The sequence below is a fragment of the Trypanosoma theileri genome (genome assembly GCF_002087225.1).
Source record: "Trypanosoma theileri isolate Edinburgh chromosome Unknown TM35_Tth_20_V1, whole genome shotgun sequence".
NCBI lineage: Eukaryota > Euglenozoa > Kinetoplastea > Trypanosomatida > Trypanosomatidae > Trypanosoma > Trypanosoma theileri.
The window spans coordinates 64,971-80,725 of NW_021639862.1; the positions used below are offsets into that span (position 1 = coordinate 64,971).

At 38.8% G+C, this 15,755-nt stretch overlaps 6 protein-coding genes across 6 annotated transcripts; all 6 read right to left on the reverse strand.

The window, feature by feature from the left end:
- Positions 1 to 2: 2 nt before the first annotated feature.
- TM35_000201250 (uncharacterized protein) lies at positions 3 to 2,744 on the reverse strand (the record flags this gene model as incomplete). The annotated part of the gene is made up of 1 exon (XM_029026810.1): positions 3 to 2,744. A coding segment is annotated over one exon (2,742 nt), but the record flags the coding sequence as incomplete, so codon positions are not given.
- An 845-nt stretch (positions 2,745 to 3,589) lies between these two features.
- On the reverse strand, positions 3,590 to 4,423 carry TM35_000201260 (Appr-1-p processing domain-containing protein; the record flags this gene model as incomplete). The annotated part of the gene is made up of 1 exon (XM_029026811.1): positions 3,590 to 4,423. One exon carries the CDS (start codon positions 4,421 to 4,423, stop codon positions 3,590 to 3,592), a length of 834 nt encoding a protein of 277 aa, XP_028881783.1.
- Positions 4,424 to 5,285: 862 nt separating this feature from the next.
- TM35_000201270 (carnitine O-acetyltransferase) lies at positions 5,286 to 7,514 on the reverse strand (the record flags this gene model as incomplete). Its single annotated transcript, XM_029026812.1, has 1 exon — positions 5,286 to 7,514. One exon carries the CDS (start codon positions 7,512 to 7,514, stop codon positions 5,286 to 5,288), a length of 2,229 nt encoding a protein of 742 aa, XP_028881784.1.
- A 1,029-nt stretch (positions 7,515 to 8,543) lies between these two features.
- TM35_000201280 (uncharacterized protein) lies at positions 8,544 to 9,524 on the reverse strand (the record flags this gene model as incomplete). Its single annotated transcript, XM_029026813.1, has 1 exon — positions 8,544 to 9,524. One exon carries the CDS (start codon positions 9,522 to 9,524, stop codon positions 8,544 to 8,546), a length of 981 nt encoding a protein of 326 aa, XP_028881785.1.
- Positions 9,525 to 10,812: 1,288 nt separating this feature from the next.
- On the reverse strand, positions 10,813 to 12,885 carry TM35_000201290 (putative translation initiation factor; the record flags this gene model as incomplete). Its single annotated transcript, XM_029026814.1, has 1 exon — positions 10,813 to 12,885. One exon carries the CDS (start codon positions 12,883 to 12,885, stop codon positions 10,813 to 10,815), a length of 2,073 nt encoding a protein of 690 aa, XP_028881786.1.
- A 1,820-nt stretch (positions 12,886 to 14,705) lies between these two features.
- TM35_000201300 (uncharacterized protein) lies at positions 14,706 to 15,647 on the reverse strand (the record flags this gene model as incomplete). The annotated part of the gene is made up of 1 exon (XM_029026815.1): positions 14,706 to 15,647. The coding sequence occupies one exon, from the start codon at positions 15,645 to 15,647 to the stop codon at positions 14,706 to 14,708; it is 942 nt and encodes a 313-aa protein (XP_028881787.1).
- Between the last annotated feature and the right edge of the window lie 108 nt (positions 15,648 to 15,755).

Sequence of the window (15,755 nt, forward strand, 5' to 3'; positions counted from 1 at the left end):
ACATCCCGCTGCAGTGACTCTGTGAGATATAATGTACGGTCCAACAAGAGAAGTGTCTCTACAAGATGACACATCCACATTCGTAATAGTGTGAGACCAAGAAATGATGTAAAGTGTGTAGAAATATACTCTTTATCCATTTCTGCTGCTAACGCTATATTAGACTCACTCTTCAGGAACTCCACTTGTGCTGAACGACAGAAAGGACATACATCTATCTTTTTTTCTTTTTCTTTTTCTTTTTCTTCGTTTTGTTGAGATTTCTCTTCTTCTATTGGGCTATGCTTCTCCTTCCCTATATCTGCTGAAAGATACTCCTGACAAACTTCTGTATATAATGTCTGCAGAGTCATGGTATCTTTTATCTTCGCCATTCGCCGCAGAAAGGCCGGCTCCAAGTGTGGCACTTCTACAAAAGAACAGCAATACTTCTTCTTTTCCATTCTTATTTTCTGCCATTCATAGCGAATACGATACCATAGGAGTTTTAAAAGACTACGGTAAAAAAGTAAACGAGCCGAACTCCGGTGTCCACTTGCAGAGATCGTCGCCCACATATCAAGTGGTTGAGTAGCGAGTAATAAAGAAATCTGTTCTGTACACCAACCGGACTTTGAAAGTTCATAACTCAATGGAAATCCACTATTCGTGAGGGCATGCCAACAACAACTAACAAGTAAGAGTCCACGAGATTGACTAGATGTAAACAATTGACATACACTAGAGCCAAGATCTCCACATGGGTGTAATCCCATCATAACAGTATTGCGGAGATCTGGCACATGTACAATAGGCATCTTCACCGCTAATGGAGGAATAACGCGTAGAAGTATAGCCAACTTTAACATCCATGCTAACTCTGCAGGTGGAATGTTGAGATCTTCTATACTTTTTTCTTCCAGTGATATACCATCATCTCGGTGTTGGAGTAGTGTAAAGGCTTCTTTATGTCTTCCATCATCTAGGATAACAAAGTGACGATTAGGGGCACAATCATAACCAATAACGGTAAGGCACGTTTTAATATATACGTAATTTATATCAGTTATATTCTTCTCATTCTCTTTTACTAACATATTCTCCTCATTGTCATCCTGTTTTTCTGTATCTTGTCGAAGAGGAATAAGCACCTCTGCTCGTATTCCCCGAGGAAGTCTGGTACTGGTGAACATTTCATATTTTGTGAGTATTTCACCTATTTTACTACATACAACCTCATTATTATTATTATTATTATTATTATTATTATTATTATTATTATTATTATTATTATGTGTACGTTCTTTTTCTTCTTTTTCTCCTTGATCATCCTCATCATCATTGCCATTGGCGGAGGAAATGGTTCCATCTCTCTGGCCACGCAGTCGTTTCGTTATTTTAAACGTATCCATACCCGTCTCCTGTTCATATACCACTTTATCCGTAAAGAATGTTGTCATTATACACTCTGTGAAGGCCTCTACAGAGAGTTTACAGTTCCACTCATCCACAACTTCCTTTAATGGAAGTCCGGCTGTGTGAAGAGTCTCATTAGCGTGCAGGTGTCGCAGTGTGTGCCGCATCATCACAGCCGTCGCATCTCGCCGTATAATATGTTGACAGACAAGACATTGTAACTTCATCCCCGCCTCCTTTTGTACTTCACCTACTTGCATAGGAGAAACTACAGCCCTCACATCCAATGTAGATGTAGATAGAGATGTGGAATCACATATACGCACATGACCCCGCAATATATCCGCCCAGTTCATATTTCCACAATTAACACGACAGGCAATACTCGCCATGTGTCCACGCGGTTCATACATCAAGTTGAGAATATCACGTCCCCGCCCTTCACTCTGCACACCATCGAGTGAAAGTCGACCATGCAAGAGAAACTCCACACGCTCCGCGGCCCGTTCCTTATGCGATGGATTGCAGTCCAGTCCAATCACCTGCAGACCATCAGAGAGGGCCAAGGCACGAGAGACGTATCCTTTACCCTCGCCAATATTCAAAACGGTATTCACCGGCTCCAGAGATGAATCACCGCCATTACAACAATTCACAAGATCCAACATCGTCTCTCGCATCACTGTTACTTCGTGTTGTTTCTTCGGCCCCATGCCGTGACAACGCACCGCATCCATCACTCGTCGTCGTCGTTGTTCTTCCATCACATCAACAGACGGCGGTGGTCCGTCTTCTTCCACACGTAAAGTTTCACTGGCACTATCATTCTTTGGCCGAGGTCGGCGGTTTAACTGTAGAGCTTTGGTTTCTTTAAAGAAGGATTGTAAACATGATGCCGCCCCCGCTGGTGGACCATTACGAATAAGAAGATGTAATTGATCCATAAGTGCATCTTCATTCGGTATCAGTTCAGCGAGGGCATTGCAGAGATCCCGCATGTATTCTACTTCTTCATCCTGAACTACAGTGCCATCAAGATGGAGAAGTGGTATACGCTCTCCATTGGCGTTTGTATCTTTATTGAGGAGAAAGTGAAAAAAGTTATCCGGATGGTATTGAATAAGACGTGTTTTGCGGAGAAAACTGCCCAATCGCTGAATGTAAGCCTGGAGTTGTGGATGGAGTCCTTCTACGCAGGAGTTTTCATGTGTAAAAGTGGTATATTCTCCAGTCAGAGGGCTGCTATTGCCGCTATTCTCATTCTTCTTACCACTATTGTTGTTGCTAGTAGTAGTGGTAGTAGGAGAAGAAAAGGCATGAGGTAATGGGAGAACAAGACGATGTGTCATTCTCCTTCCAACGGCATCTAAGAGAAATAAATAAATAAAAAGAAAAAATCCATTATGAAAGAAATAAAAGGGAAACAACAAGAGATCTCTCTTAAATTTTTAATATAAATATACACATAGGCAAAACCATTCATGGAAATATATATATATATATATATATATTGGATCATTCATATCAATCTGTCATTATATAAATAATATTCTTAACAAGAGAGATAAGAGATCGCAATAACAAGATAAATTTCTTCTTCTATGTAATCGCATCGTCCAAAAAAAGAAAAAAAAGAAATCACAGCAAAACTACAAATATACAACACGAAGTTAAAAGACATAACTCCAAACGCAAATAAATAAAAACATTGCAGAAAAAGAATACAATAAAAATAAAACTCCCACAAACAGAAAATAGAGAATTCCCATATCTTCCATGCAGCTGTTAATTCCCCTTCGTGGAAAGTCTAACGTTTCTATCCTTTCAATAATTACGCAAATCAGTAGAAAAAAAAAAAAGAAATACCATTTCCTATCATCATCCTCATCATCAGGAGTTTCCCCCACCAAAGTATTATTACTCTCATACTCTTAGGGATACAGTTTAGCTACAACAGCAATTCTTTTTTTTTTTTTCCAGTAGTTAACTCTGAATGAATTTCCTTTTAAGAGAGTAGAAAACTTTATATATATATATATATAGTGGTTCCATCACTTCATTTCATTCTTATGAATACCCACAACCACAAATAATTACATGAATACAAATAGAATAAGGCTTATTTTTTTTTTTTTTTAATATCATGAATACAGTCCCTTTTTCTTTTCTTTCTTTTTCTCCTTTCATTGGTTTACTATTTTTCTGGAGTATTAGATAATACATTCTTTAAAACATCCCGTACGTTAGAAGTGTATGCGTTGTACTCCTCATCACGGAAGCATGCGAAGCAGCAGAGATCAATGGCATCTGTATTCTCAGCCACAAACCGTAAAGTTTCCGTTAGGGCTATACGAGTTGCCGGCAATAACGGATATCCATACACACCCGTACTCACACAGCAGAAACCCACACTTCGCAGTCCATTGCAACGTGCTAATGATAAAATAGATCGATAACAACTACGCAGTTCTTCTGGTTTTTCCCCAATAGGCCCAACGGTGTGCAATACATACCGGGCCGGCAATTGATATCCCTTCGTTAGTCGACACTGTCCAGTCGCACATCCATTGAAGGTCGCACACTCCCGCAGCAGTAAAGGCCCTGCGGCTGAATGAATGGCCCCATCGACTCCACCGCCGCCCAGACATTTATTATTAGCGGCATTCACAATCGCATCCAACTGCAGATCAGTGACGGGGCCTTTATAAAAGGCGATGCGTTGGAGAATGCGATCGGATTTATCCACCGGTGGGAGATCACTGATACTGACGGGGTGCGGGACGGCGCAGCGCCAACCTTTCAGTGAAGTGCGGTCTAATGAGCCCCAACGTTCAATGGGAATATTAAATATCGCCTGTTCAAGTGGGGAGAGTGTGGTGGCGAGAATACGTGCACGGGGAGATGATAAACTTTTATGGTTTTCTCCCTTTTCTCCCTTTTCTCCTTGTAAAGAGTACGTGATAAACTTCAAAGATGAGCCTTCCGTTTCTCTTCCACGCTTATTGGACAAAGTGGAGGTATCCTTCATTGTGTGTTTTATTTTTATTTTTTTCTTTCTTATGGTCTTTTTTTTTTTTTTCTTTTTCCCTATAATGATTTGCACGCCTTCTTCCCTAAAAGAGAATGAAAAAGAAAATGAGAGTCTATGATTTGTGTTTCTCTAATAGAAAAACAAATAAATAAATAAAAGAGTGAAAGTAAAATAAAAAGGTAAAAGAAACAAGATGAAATGTATAAACACAAACAACTTTAATTTATACAGTCTGTCTCTTAACTCTCTTTGTACTTTCTCATTAATAATAATAATAATAATAATAATAATAATAATAATAACAATAATAGTAATAAAGAAGAAAAACAATTAACAGTAGAAATCATTAAATAAAAACAGTACTATCCAAAATGCATTGCGCAAATGATAAATTGGTAGTTATTTATTGGGTTTTATAATCCCCAACAACACCCAACGTGGTGAGTGGGATGGGAACAAAGATAAAAATAAACAAACAAACAAACAAAAAGACAATAAGAGAAATAAAAAACGTTCATTGGAAAAATAAGTTCACTTATCGCAAATACACAAAAACACAAACCCAACCGTACATAGATAAAGAGATAGAGATAGAGAGTGTCAGGGAAAAAAAGAATATCTCTCTCTGTTACGTAAAGAACACATATAAGTGGGAAAATGTTATTTGTGATTTAATATTCGTTGGCAATAGGGCAAGAAAGCCAAAACAAAACAAAAAGGGAAAAAGAAAAAGGAGAGAAAAAGAAAAAAAAGAAAACGGTTTAAGTAATAAAAAAAAAAAAAAAAACAATAATGAAGAGAGTCTCAAAAAAAACAAAATAATAATAATAATAATAATAGTAATCACACTTCAACGATCTCATTTAAAACTAAAGCTGTGCTGCATGTCGTTCCTTGAGGAGGCCTTGTATACAAACCCTTCTTCACTATCATACTTAAAGTCATTGAATCCTGTTGGGTGAGAGAATAATAACGTACGAGCCTCGGCCCGTTGATCTGCAGATTTACCGTAAATCATTCCAACCATATGCAAAAGAGATGCCCGAAGAAGTGTTGTGAATACCTGCGAACTTGTATAGGGTTGTGTATATTTAGAAGTAACGCAGACATCAATGTGTTCATTCTTAATCATATAGCCAATACCAAATCCATCTCCCACTACAGGACCAAACCCAAAAAGACTTAAACTACTACTACCACAATGGGATGTAGACATAAGCCAATGGGCACTTCGTTTAAAAACAGGGGCTTCAAATAAATCAGGAATTTGAATTCCATGTTTAACAGCTTGTAAACGTAAACCAAGGAGATGACGATCAATACCATGTGCATTTTTTGCTCGTTTCATTATATCAACATGCTCTTGTATGGCTTCTTCCATTAATTTTAGTTGTGATGGTAAACGTGATCCCGGCCGCTTGGCGAAGATTGGCTCAGAGGCCGCTGCACAAAAGTCTAAAGCGGCTCGAGTGGCACTTCGCACACATTCCGTTCGGCCGTGAAGAAACGTTCGAGTACTGGCCGCCTCATAAGTAGCGCAGGTTTGACCAAACATACGATAATAAGTGAGTTGAAAAGCGAGTTGGACAAATGCATCGGGAGAAACTTTTAAATCTTTTAGAAGAGATCCACCAAAATCACGAAATCGTAATACGGCAGTTTCATTTACTTCAATCATAACTTTATAATTTGCAAAAGCTTGATTCATGATAATATTTAACTGTGAATCTAATTTCCATTCTAACTCAGAAATAAGGCTTTTCGCCTTTGCCCGACGAGATTCATCTAATATCAATTCTTCAATAGATTCCTTTGTAAACGCATTATTACAATCCGCTTGATACATTCGATCGGCAAGCCGTAAAGTTGAGGTTCCATCCGCAACGGAGTGTTCCCAATTCACACCAGCCCAACCATCACGGGTTACAATGATATTATGCCGATCAAACCATCTGTTGGTACCACTACCATGGAGAAATATACGAGCCGCCTCATCTGATGTTACCACTTCTACACTATCTAAAGCTAAACAAATAATAGCGGATTGAATTGCACGTAATGTTTGATAATTTCCAAGTTCTTTAAGATTTTCTCGTGCCTCAAACCATCCTGTACGATCCATAGTTGTTAATAATCCAACAGGAGGTCCTGCCTCTTCTGTACTATTTACTTTTTCACCAATAAGATATAATGCCACCACAAGTGTGGAAACATCTATAGGTAAACCTTTATCATCTAAAACCTCCAACACAAAAAATCGATTACGTTGAATCACTACACAGTGTTTTGGAGGAGATGGAAGGGCAACATATTCCACACTCTTTGATTGTAATTCATCCTCTGTTAACGCAGGAGAATCAAGATAACAGACTTTACGATCTCGATATCTTCCCGGGAGTCGTGAGGTACAACAGAGAAAACGATTCTGACACATACATACCGGTTTATCCCGTTCATACTCACACAAAAGTTTCCCATCGCGTGTATCAACAAAATAAGAGACGGCACCCCAAAGAAGACTTGCAGCCCGACCCATTTGAGTCATGGCTTTTGCGTTTGGATGAGCACTAAATCCAAAGAAGTAATTCACATTAATGGGAATGGGATCACGTGGGCAAAGATAGGCATCATCCCAGAATTCCTCCAACCAACTCGGCTGTTCACACCGTTCATCCCACTCATGAAGTAATTTATCCAACATCTCGCCCACTCCACCACTCGCTTTAAATTCGTCTACTAATTTAGATACAACAACATACTCCGAAGGTGAGGCGATGGCCTCAATGGATTTAAGAAATTGTTCACATGTCTCCTGCAGAGATGGAATGGGTAAACGTGGTAAACGACTTTGATGCTCCGCCAATGGCACATCATCGGCGGAGGGTTTTCGCTCCAACATATCATTTGCGTCTGTGTATCCATACACACTGAAGCACTCCTTTAAATGCTGCCGCTGTTGATATTCGTGCGGTGTTTGTGTGATGGGCGACCGCACGGCGACGTAATACTCCGGCGGGGCATCCAGCAGGGAGAATGGACGTACACTCGTGTTGGGCACAGAGGAGGCAAAGCGGCTCTTCGTCGGCATTATTTTTTTTCGTGGATTGTGTGGCTTTTTACTGGTTTGTTTGTTTGTTTCTATTTCAGAAGAAAAAAATATATAAATATAAATATATATATTTATAAAGAACACCTTAAAAAATCCAACAAAAAAGAGATTGAGAGAGAAAGAAAAAAAAAGAACTAAAAATACTTCTAAATAAAAATAAACGTAGGAAAAGAATAAATATATACGAAAAATGTCAATATTTTAAAAATTTAATAAATAAATAAAAATATATATATTTCAAATATCCTTTTTTTTTGTTTTTTTATTGTTTTCCTCCGCATTTGGTTTCAGCATGTGTCAGTGTACATGGATACATGCATATATGTATGTATAGAAAGAGAAACAGACATGAAAAGAAACAATTTTTTTTTTTATGCGTTTACCGATCTATGTATCTCTGTGATGTTTAGACAGAAAAACGAGTCTCTGCATCACATTAGAAATATACTAACTAAATAAACCAGTCAATCTCCTCTCTTGGATTTGTTTGTATGTATGTGTGTATATGTGTGAGTAAGTGTATGTGTGCTTGTATTAAAAACTTACAGATATCTTTGCATATCTTAGAAATAAGCAGTAAAAAATAGACGTAGCACCAACACAAAGGAGTTTCATTCCACTGGCACCAACAAAATTCATTTGTTTTGTTTTGTTTTTTGGGGGGTTTCCCTTATATTTTTTTTTCTTCTTGAGTTTTTAAATATGTATATCTGACTATCTCTCCTTCTCATACATTTTATAATTCACACCATAATCTCCAAAAATGTAGCTTTCTTGTTTCTACTATAGGTTTATGTTACATCAACATTATATATATATAATAGAGAGAGAGAGAGAGATTATCCTCTTCAACCCACGATAACACTAAAATAATGTTTTATATCCTTTATCTCTTTTTTCCTATATATCCTTTTTCTTTCTTTCTCTTTTTTTTCTTTCTTCTCCTATTCTCTTTCTCCCCCACACCAAACACCATTCCATTCCATTCCATTCCCTCTTTCCTTTCTCTCATCGCTTCCTAAAGTCGTCCACGGCGAACTCAGTCGGCCGCGGTATCTTCTTCATTGCGTAGTTCTTCGATCCAATGTAGTTTGCCTCTGCGTTGGCATCCAGCCAGTTATTCTGCGCGCGGTCCACCAACTCCGACATCTCTTCTCGCGTGAACCGCACTTTCTGCGTTTGTCGCCCCGACGGGCCGCGGCCGCGTTGTTCGCCCACAAGAGCCCCCGGCGTTCGCATCTCATCTGTTGTGCGCCGGTGCTCCTCCATGAGAAAGGCCACCAGCCACGCCGTGCCCAGCAGAAAGAGAAGTTGAATGTTAATATACGCCACGGAGATGCGAGGGTACTTCTGATAGTGCTTCCACCACGAAAAGTCCTTCTTCACCTGCACAACGTTGTACCCGAAGCGGGGCGCCAGTTTTCCATCCGGCGGCGGCGGTGTGGTGTACGCCAGTTCGCCCGTTGGCCACTGCACGCGGGAGACAATGTACTGCCCATTCGCATCCACAATGGGCTCCGCCGCGGCATCTTCATACGGCCGCTGAATCCACCGCACCGGCTCCACTTCCGGCGGAAGAGACGCGGGAGTCGTGGCCGCGGCATTCTTCTCCGTTTGATTATTCGCCGCCGAAGAAAGAGAAGAAGAAAAAGAAGAATCTCTAGTAACGGAAGGATCAGAGGTTTGTTTAGGAACCCCATCCGCCTCAGAGCCAGTCCCCTTTGTTTCTTTACAAGATGATGATGATAAGGGAGATTTTAATGGTATAGAGCCGTCTGAAACACCGGCCTGTTGTTCCGGTTGTTTTTTTTCTTCTTGTGGAGTTTTAGTGCTTCTAGTGTGCGCCTCCGTCTTCACATCTTGGTTATTTTCTCCATTAGTAGTATTAGTAGTGTGCGTTCTTTTAGCATTAGCCATTGTATCTATAGACAAGAGTCTAAGAACTCGGCTACCCAAAGCAACATGAACACAACCTACACGACGTAACATCACTATGCACTCATGAAGCACAAAAAAAAAAGGTTCACGTCGTTATAAAATCCAAAGTAAGATATTCTAAAAAAAAAAGGTAATTTATAATAAGAAATATATATATATATATATAGAGAGAGAGAGAGAGAGAGAGAGAAAGAGGGAAAGAGAGTGTGGAAAGAAAGTAAAGGAACACAAGGAGATGTTAAAACCACTATTATCGAGTATGACAAGCATCGTTACAGAGAATATCTGAAGAAGAACAAGAAAAATAGTAATAGTCGTAGTAATAACAATAATAATAATAGTAATAATAATAATTTAGATAGAGAGAGAAGAAAAAAAGAGCGAAAAAAAAGAGACATAGAATCAGAAAGACACGTTTAAGTTCTAACATACGAGCGTCTTTATTTTTTTTTTTTTTTTGAGGGGGGTTTATTTATGTATGCATATATGTATATTATGTCTGCATACCCATGTCTTCGTAATTCTACTTTTTTTCTGTTGATTACCATTAACCGGCCTCTACCTTCTTCTTCTTCTTGTCATTATCTTCCTTTTCTCAACATCATTACTTTATCTTTTAATTAAATCTCCTGTTGTAGTTGATGTCCTTTTTTTTTTTCTTTCTTCTTCACCACATAAACTAAAGAGTTAAAGGGGTGTAAAGATAATAAAAAAAAAAAAAAAGAGTTTCATACACCTAGACGTAGACCCACCCACACACACACACACACATGCAGAAACAAACAAACACGTACAGTGTGTGTATGTGTGAGAGAGAGAGAGATAGACACTCACTCATAATGAAAAAACAGAAAAGAGAGAAGGGATGAGAGAAATAAATGACAAACTGAAGTCCACACATACATATATATTTCCAGAAAATATGTGTAAAAAAATGGCAGTGGAAATAAGACCTTTCATTTTCTTTCTCTGTTTGTTTGTTTATTATTATTCACCTCCTTTCTGTTGTTCCTTACTTTTTTTTTCCTTTTTTTTTGAGAGGTGACTATTTCTCTTTTCTGTATTCATTGACGCTTCTCGCTATTTGTTGGTTATTAAGCGATAAAGCGGCATTTCATCATCACCTCACAGACACACACACACACACATGTACATACATACACAGACAGGCACTCACTCACTCACTTACTCACTCACAGATAAGAAAAACAGGCAGAGTTGCAAACGGGTTTCCAATTTCTCACTCAATCACTCTCATATATACCCATAGATGTACACAAAGAATATTATATATATATATTCTTTATTTCTGTGGGATACATGTATATTATTTTTTTTTTTAATTAAGTGCGCGGCGGTGAATGATACGTTCTTCTGTGACGTCCTCGTGCATCATTGTTTCTTCCTCTGGGAGAGATTTTAAGCGGCGTGCCCACAGTCGACTCCATGGAGATGATTCAATAAGTTCCTCTCGAGTGGTGGTTAAATTCTTATCACGATGATATCGTGCAATTTCACGCATGCGTTTCATGTACTTTTCTTCCCTCTCTTGCATAACACGACGAGTTTCTGCCTCTTCCTTTGCCTTCTGTTCATCCAATTCATGTTGATAGCGTTGGCTGTACTCATTCAGGTGTTCCCGTATGTATTTCAATTCTTCAGCTGTTAACACGGGTGCAGCAAGTGGACGCCATGAGAAGTGTGAGAGACGACGTACTTGTTTCTGCAATAACTCTCTGCCGTTAAGATCGTAAATACGGAAGTGAGTTTCATTCGAACTCTTCAATGCAGATGTCCATGAGGCGTAAAAGCGACCTGTTGGATCCCACGCAGTGTCTGTGGTTGGAACGGAGAGTTTCTCCAATTGAATGGCCATTCCACTGTCATTAATACCATAGAAATGAAGAATAGATTTCTCATAGTTTGTCGCCACCAAACGAGCCCCACGTGGAGCCCAGAAGAGATGTGTTGCACCTGTTGGATAACGGCCAAGCAGTTTTAATTGTTTCTTCATACTGTAGATACGCAGTTCAGATGTGGCTCCCATTGCTCCCATCTTTGTGCGATCCTCAAGAATAACGGCGAAGTGTGGTCCACACGGCTGCCATGCAAAGCGACCAGCGGTGAATCCCTTTTCCAATTGCAGTTGTGTAACGGAGGCACTCTTTGTACCCACAGCAAAGAGAGAATACTCCGTGGTGTTGGATTTAGTGACCTTCACCACAAGATGTGTACCTTGTGGATGCCAGAGAAGTTCCAGACGTTCGGCTTGTAAAAAGTTACGTCGCTCAATAACTTCTTCCGAAACAAGATTATCTTCCACGGTTACATTCTGAATAGTGACCTTCCATCCTTGATTCTTCTCAAGTTCTGAAACCACAGCCATTTGTTTACCCACAACTGGATTCCATTCGGCAATCTTTAAACCACTCACCATGAAGGTCTGTGATGCTGGTGCCGCATTAGAAGCTGCCTGTAAAAGACGCATAGTCTCTGAACGGTAAATGAAAAGTTTACCAGGACCACCAGGTTCCAGACTAGCATGTGCAATAGCAACAAGAGAGTCATCGGCGTTGAAACGTGTAATAGGCCATTTATCATCATCCACAAGATCAAGACCACCAAGTGTGCGAATCTTTTTAGCCACACGAATATCCCACACACTCAGATTATTTAATGTTTTCACTACGAGGTATTTTTCCTGTGGTGAAACAAGGAAGGCCTTAATATCAAGTTCTGGAACTTCAAATAATAAATTCATTTGACGTCCACCCCAGATTTTAAGTCCACTCGTATGTTGTGATATCATTAAACGACCAAATGTAGACCATGCAGGCATAGGACGAATAGATGTAAGTGGACCATAAACAAGACCAGCATCCAATTTCTTCTGACGACGATCCATCTCTGTCCATTGTCCAATAGAATCTGTTTTTAAGGCACGTGGTTTACGGTACAATTCCGCTTTGAGTGTTAGGTGATTAAACCAATACCACTCTACATCAAATGTTTCACCTTGTTTAATAAAAAACTGTGGACGTGCCATAGGGTCTTCAGACATGGTGTTAACAAGATCCGAATCCACATCCTCTGTAAGAGCAGGTGGTTTGTATTCCTCTGGTGGTGCCCGTGCAGACTCCAATGCAGACCAACGGTATGTTGTCAATACATCTGTCTTTGTGAATCGGTAAAGATTCAGTCGGGCAAGTGCATCTTCTGCCTTGGATACCGTGGCGAAGGAGATAAAGGCACCTGTTACCAGACCAGTGGTCTCATCAAGAACCAAATTAATGTGGAAGTCTTCATGGCCGAGAACCTCAGAGACTTTGTTTTTCATGTGTCGTGAGAACATGGCGCGCTTTTCAGGCGTTACATTACTCGGTAGGCCATTCACGATGATGTATCTTGACATTTGGCTATCGTCCACCATGGTTGCCGTTATTCGAGTTTTTATATAGATAGATAAGTTTTTTTTCTTTTCCTTTTTTTTTCTCTTTTTTTTTTTTTATACGGCCAATAGGTGAATTAGGAACTTTGAATTAATTATTCTCTTTTCCCTCCCTTCGTACTTTTTCTTTTTCTTCCTTTTTTTTTTTTCTTTTCCTTCTCTTGTCTTGTCTCTCTTTCTTTCCTATCGGACGTTCTTACGTTGACTCTCTTCTTTCTTTGTTTTCGTTTGTTTGTTTTTAATGTATTAGAATGAATAAAGGTTAATAACATAAGAAAAAGAAAAAAAAAGGAAAAAAAAAAGAATAATAAATAAGAGAACATCATTAACAACAAATGATGAATATATATATATATATCAAGGTACCCCAAATCGTTAGCATTACTGCGCACAGCCGTGTAAAGTTTTTTAAAACTTTTCCTCATATGTAAAATTCCCTATAAGAGTGCCTAATTTGGCTTCCTTTTTTTTTCCTCCTTTCCTTCAATATTAACTATCCTTTCTTGATTTTCTTTTCTTTTTTTTTTTTCTTTTTTGAGTATATTCGCTCTCACCTAAAAAAAAAAAAAAAAAAATTGATCCTTCTTCTTCCTCTTCTTCTTTTCTTTCTTATAGAGTTCGCCTCCCTTGACATCATTCCTAACTACCTATTCATACAACCCACATTTACTTCCTTATATGCATACACACACAAACAAACCAAACACACAAACCCACTCACTCACTCTCACAAACAAACAAACAGTTCCCTACTTCTCATTGTTATTGTTGTTGTGAGAGGCATAAGAAAGAAAAGAGAAGGAAATTCACACACATAAAGAAAGAGAAATCACATCTACGCCTCTTCAGCCTCCATCTCAGCTACTTTCTTCTGCAGACGGTTCCAAATATCACGCTGGTTGTGGCCATCATTCCACTGCTGAAAGAGAGGCTCGAACTGATATAATCCATACTTGTTGTATACAATAGGCACGGCCAACACAATAGGAACACGAATGTATCCACGTGCGTAGGTCCAGTTAAGTACAGTGGTCCAGAAGTTGGCAGACATGATATCGATTTAACGAATTTCTCCTTTCTTTTCTTTTTTGTTTGTTTGTTCGGTTGAACCTCTTGTTTCTACTTGGATACACACATACACACACACAAGTAAAGAAAATGCAACAAGAAAGAAAAAGAAAAAAAGCAAAGAAATTACTCAAATCATAAAAATGGAAAAAAAAAAAATGGTTGGTATAATATACTTAAGGCATATATATAAGTATATATATATATGAGATAATAATATGCAGATGTTTCTACCATTGGAAACAGGTAATAAAAATAAAAAAAATAAAGAGAAAAAGACGCGTCATACTATCTATGCAGTCAAATTTAAAAAAGAAGGGAGTAAAAAAAAAATAAATAAATAAATAAATAAATACACTTACACTCCTATATAAACGCAACAGGATAAATAAAAATAAAAAATACATTCATACCATTAAACCCATAAAAAAGATTATATGGTATTATTGATCACACATATACTATAATGCCTTTTATTGGCATTTCAGAAAACAAAATAATCCTTTATTCACTTAATTCCTAAGTCACTATCCTACTACCACCCCAAAACCCCACCCAATCCAACCCTATGAAGATCTTTATCCCAGTAATATTTATAGGGAATATTAATTTCTTCTTTTTTTTTTTCCTTTCCTCTCCATAATATTTTCTTTTTTTCTACGCTAGTACCTCTATTTTTCTTTTTTCTTTTTGTTTTCATCTTTTGCTCCATATATTTACACGTACGCAGCCCACATTTCTGGTTTGGTGTGATATCCATCCTTCCTCTTTTTATTTGGATATTTTAATTGCATGATTTCCTGATAACTCTGTGCCCACAGCATATCCAGCGTAATCGGGAAGTCTGCCTTTGTTGGTTCCTCAATGATGGGTGCCCACGGCTCAATCTTTTTACTCCTGGCCCCGTGCAGGACGCCGATATCATCCACCAATCCCCAATCCGTCACCGCCTCTCGCAGGGCTCTTGTCCAGTATTGTTTCAATGCAAATAAACCCCCATCCAATTCCTCTGTGATTGGGATCTGGCAGCTGAAGCGGGTGTTGTACGTGATATCCGGCCGATCCATCGATCGCCAGTTCGCAAGAGATGTGTACTCCCAGCGATTTGGTGGGAGAAGTCGATCCAACGTTTCAATATCGACATTCACAAGACAACCATCACCGTGATTCCAATCGGAACAATCAGGGTTGTTGCATTTTCCCCAATAATGGGCAAAGCCATGACATAAACCGGATCCATCAATAAGAGTATTAAGAGTAACATCTGGCATTGGATAGGTACGAAGATGATAGGGATGACCATCAAATCCAACAATTGTAATATTTATAATCTTTGTTTTGTATTTACTCTCATATACTTTACCATCTACCGCATATGTTTGGCTTAAACGACGAGCCAAAGATTTTTCTGGTAATACTCCCATACGGCGTTTCTCACGGTAATTGAGTTTATCACACATAATCTCTGCCTTTTTGAGTGGCTGTTGTAAACAATTACGATGTGAAATCTGCCAACGTCCGGCCTTCTGCGTCTCTGCGAGTTCTTCAATCTCATTATACATATGCGGAATAATACGATAGGATTGCATACTCTGAACTGTAGCCGCCGCCACGGCAGAGAGAGAAGAGGAAGTAACTCCAAGAGATCGACGAAGCATTCCAAACAAAGAGAATTTCCCTCCACTAATACACAGCAAATATAAAATAAAAAAATACAAACTAAAATAAAAAAAAAAATACTAATAATATGAATACTACCCACACCA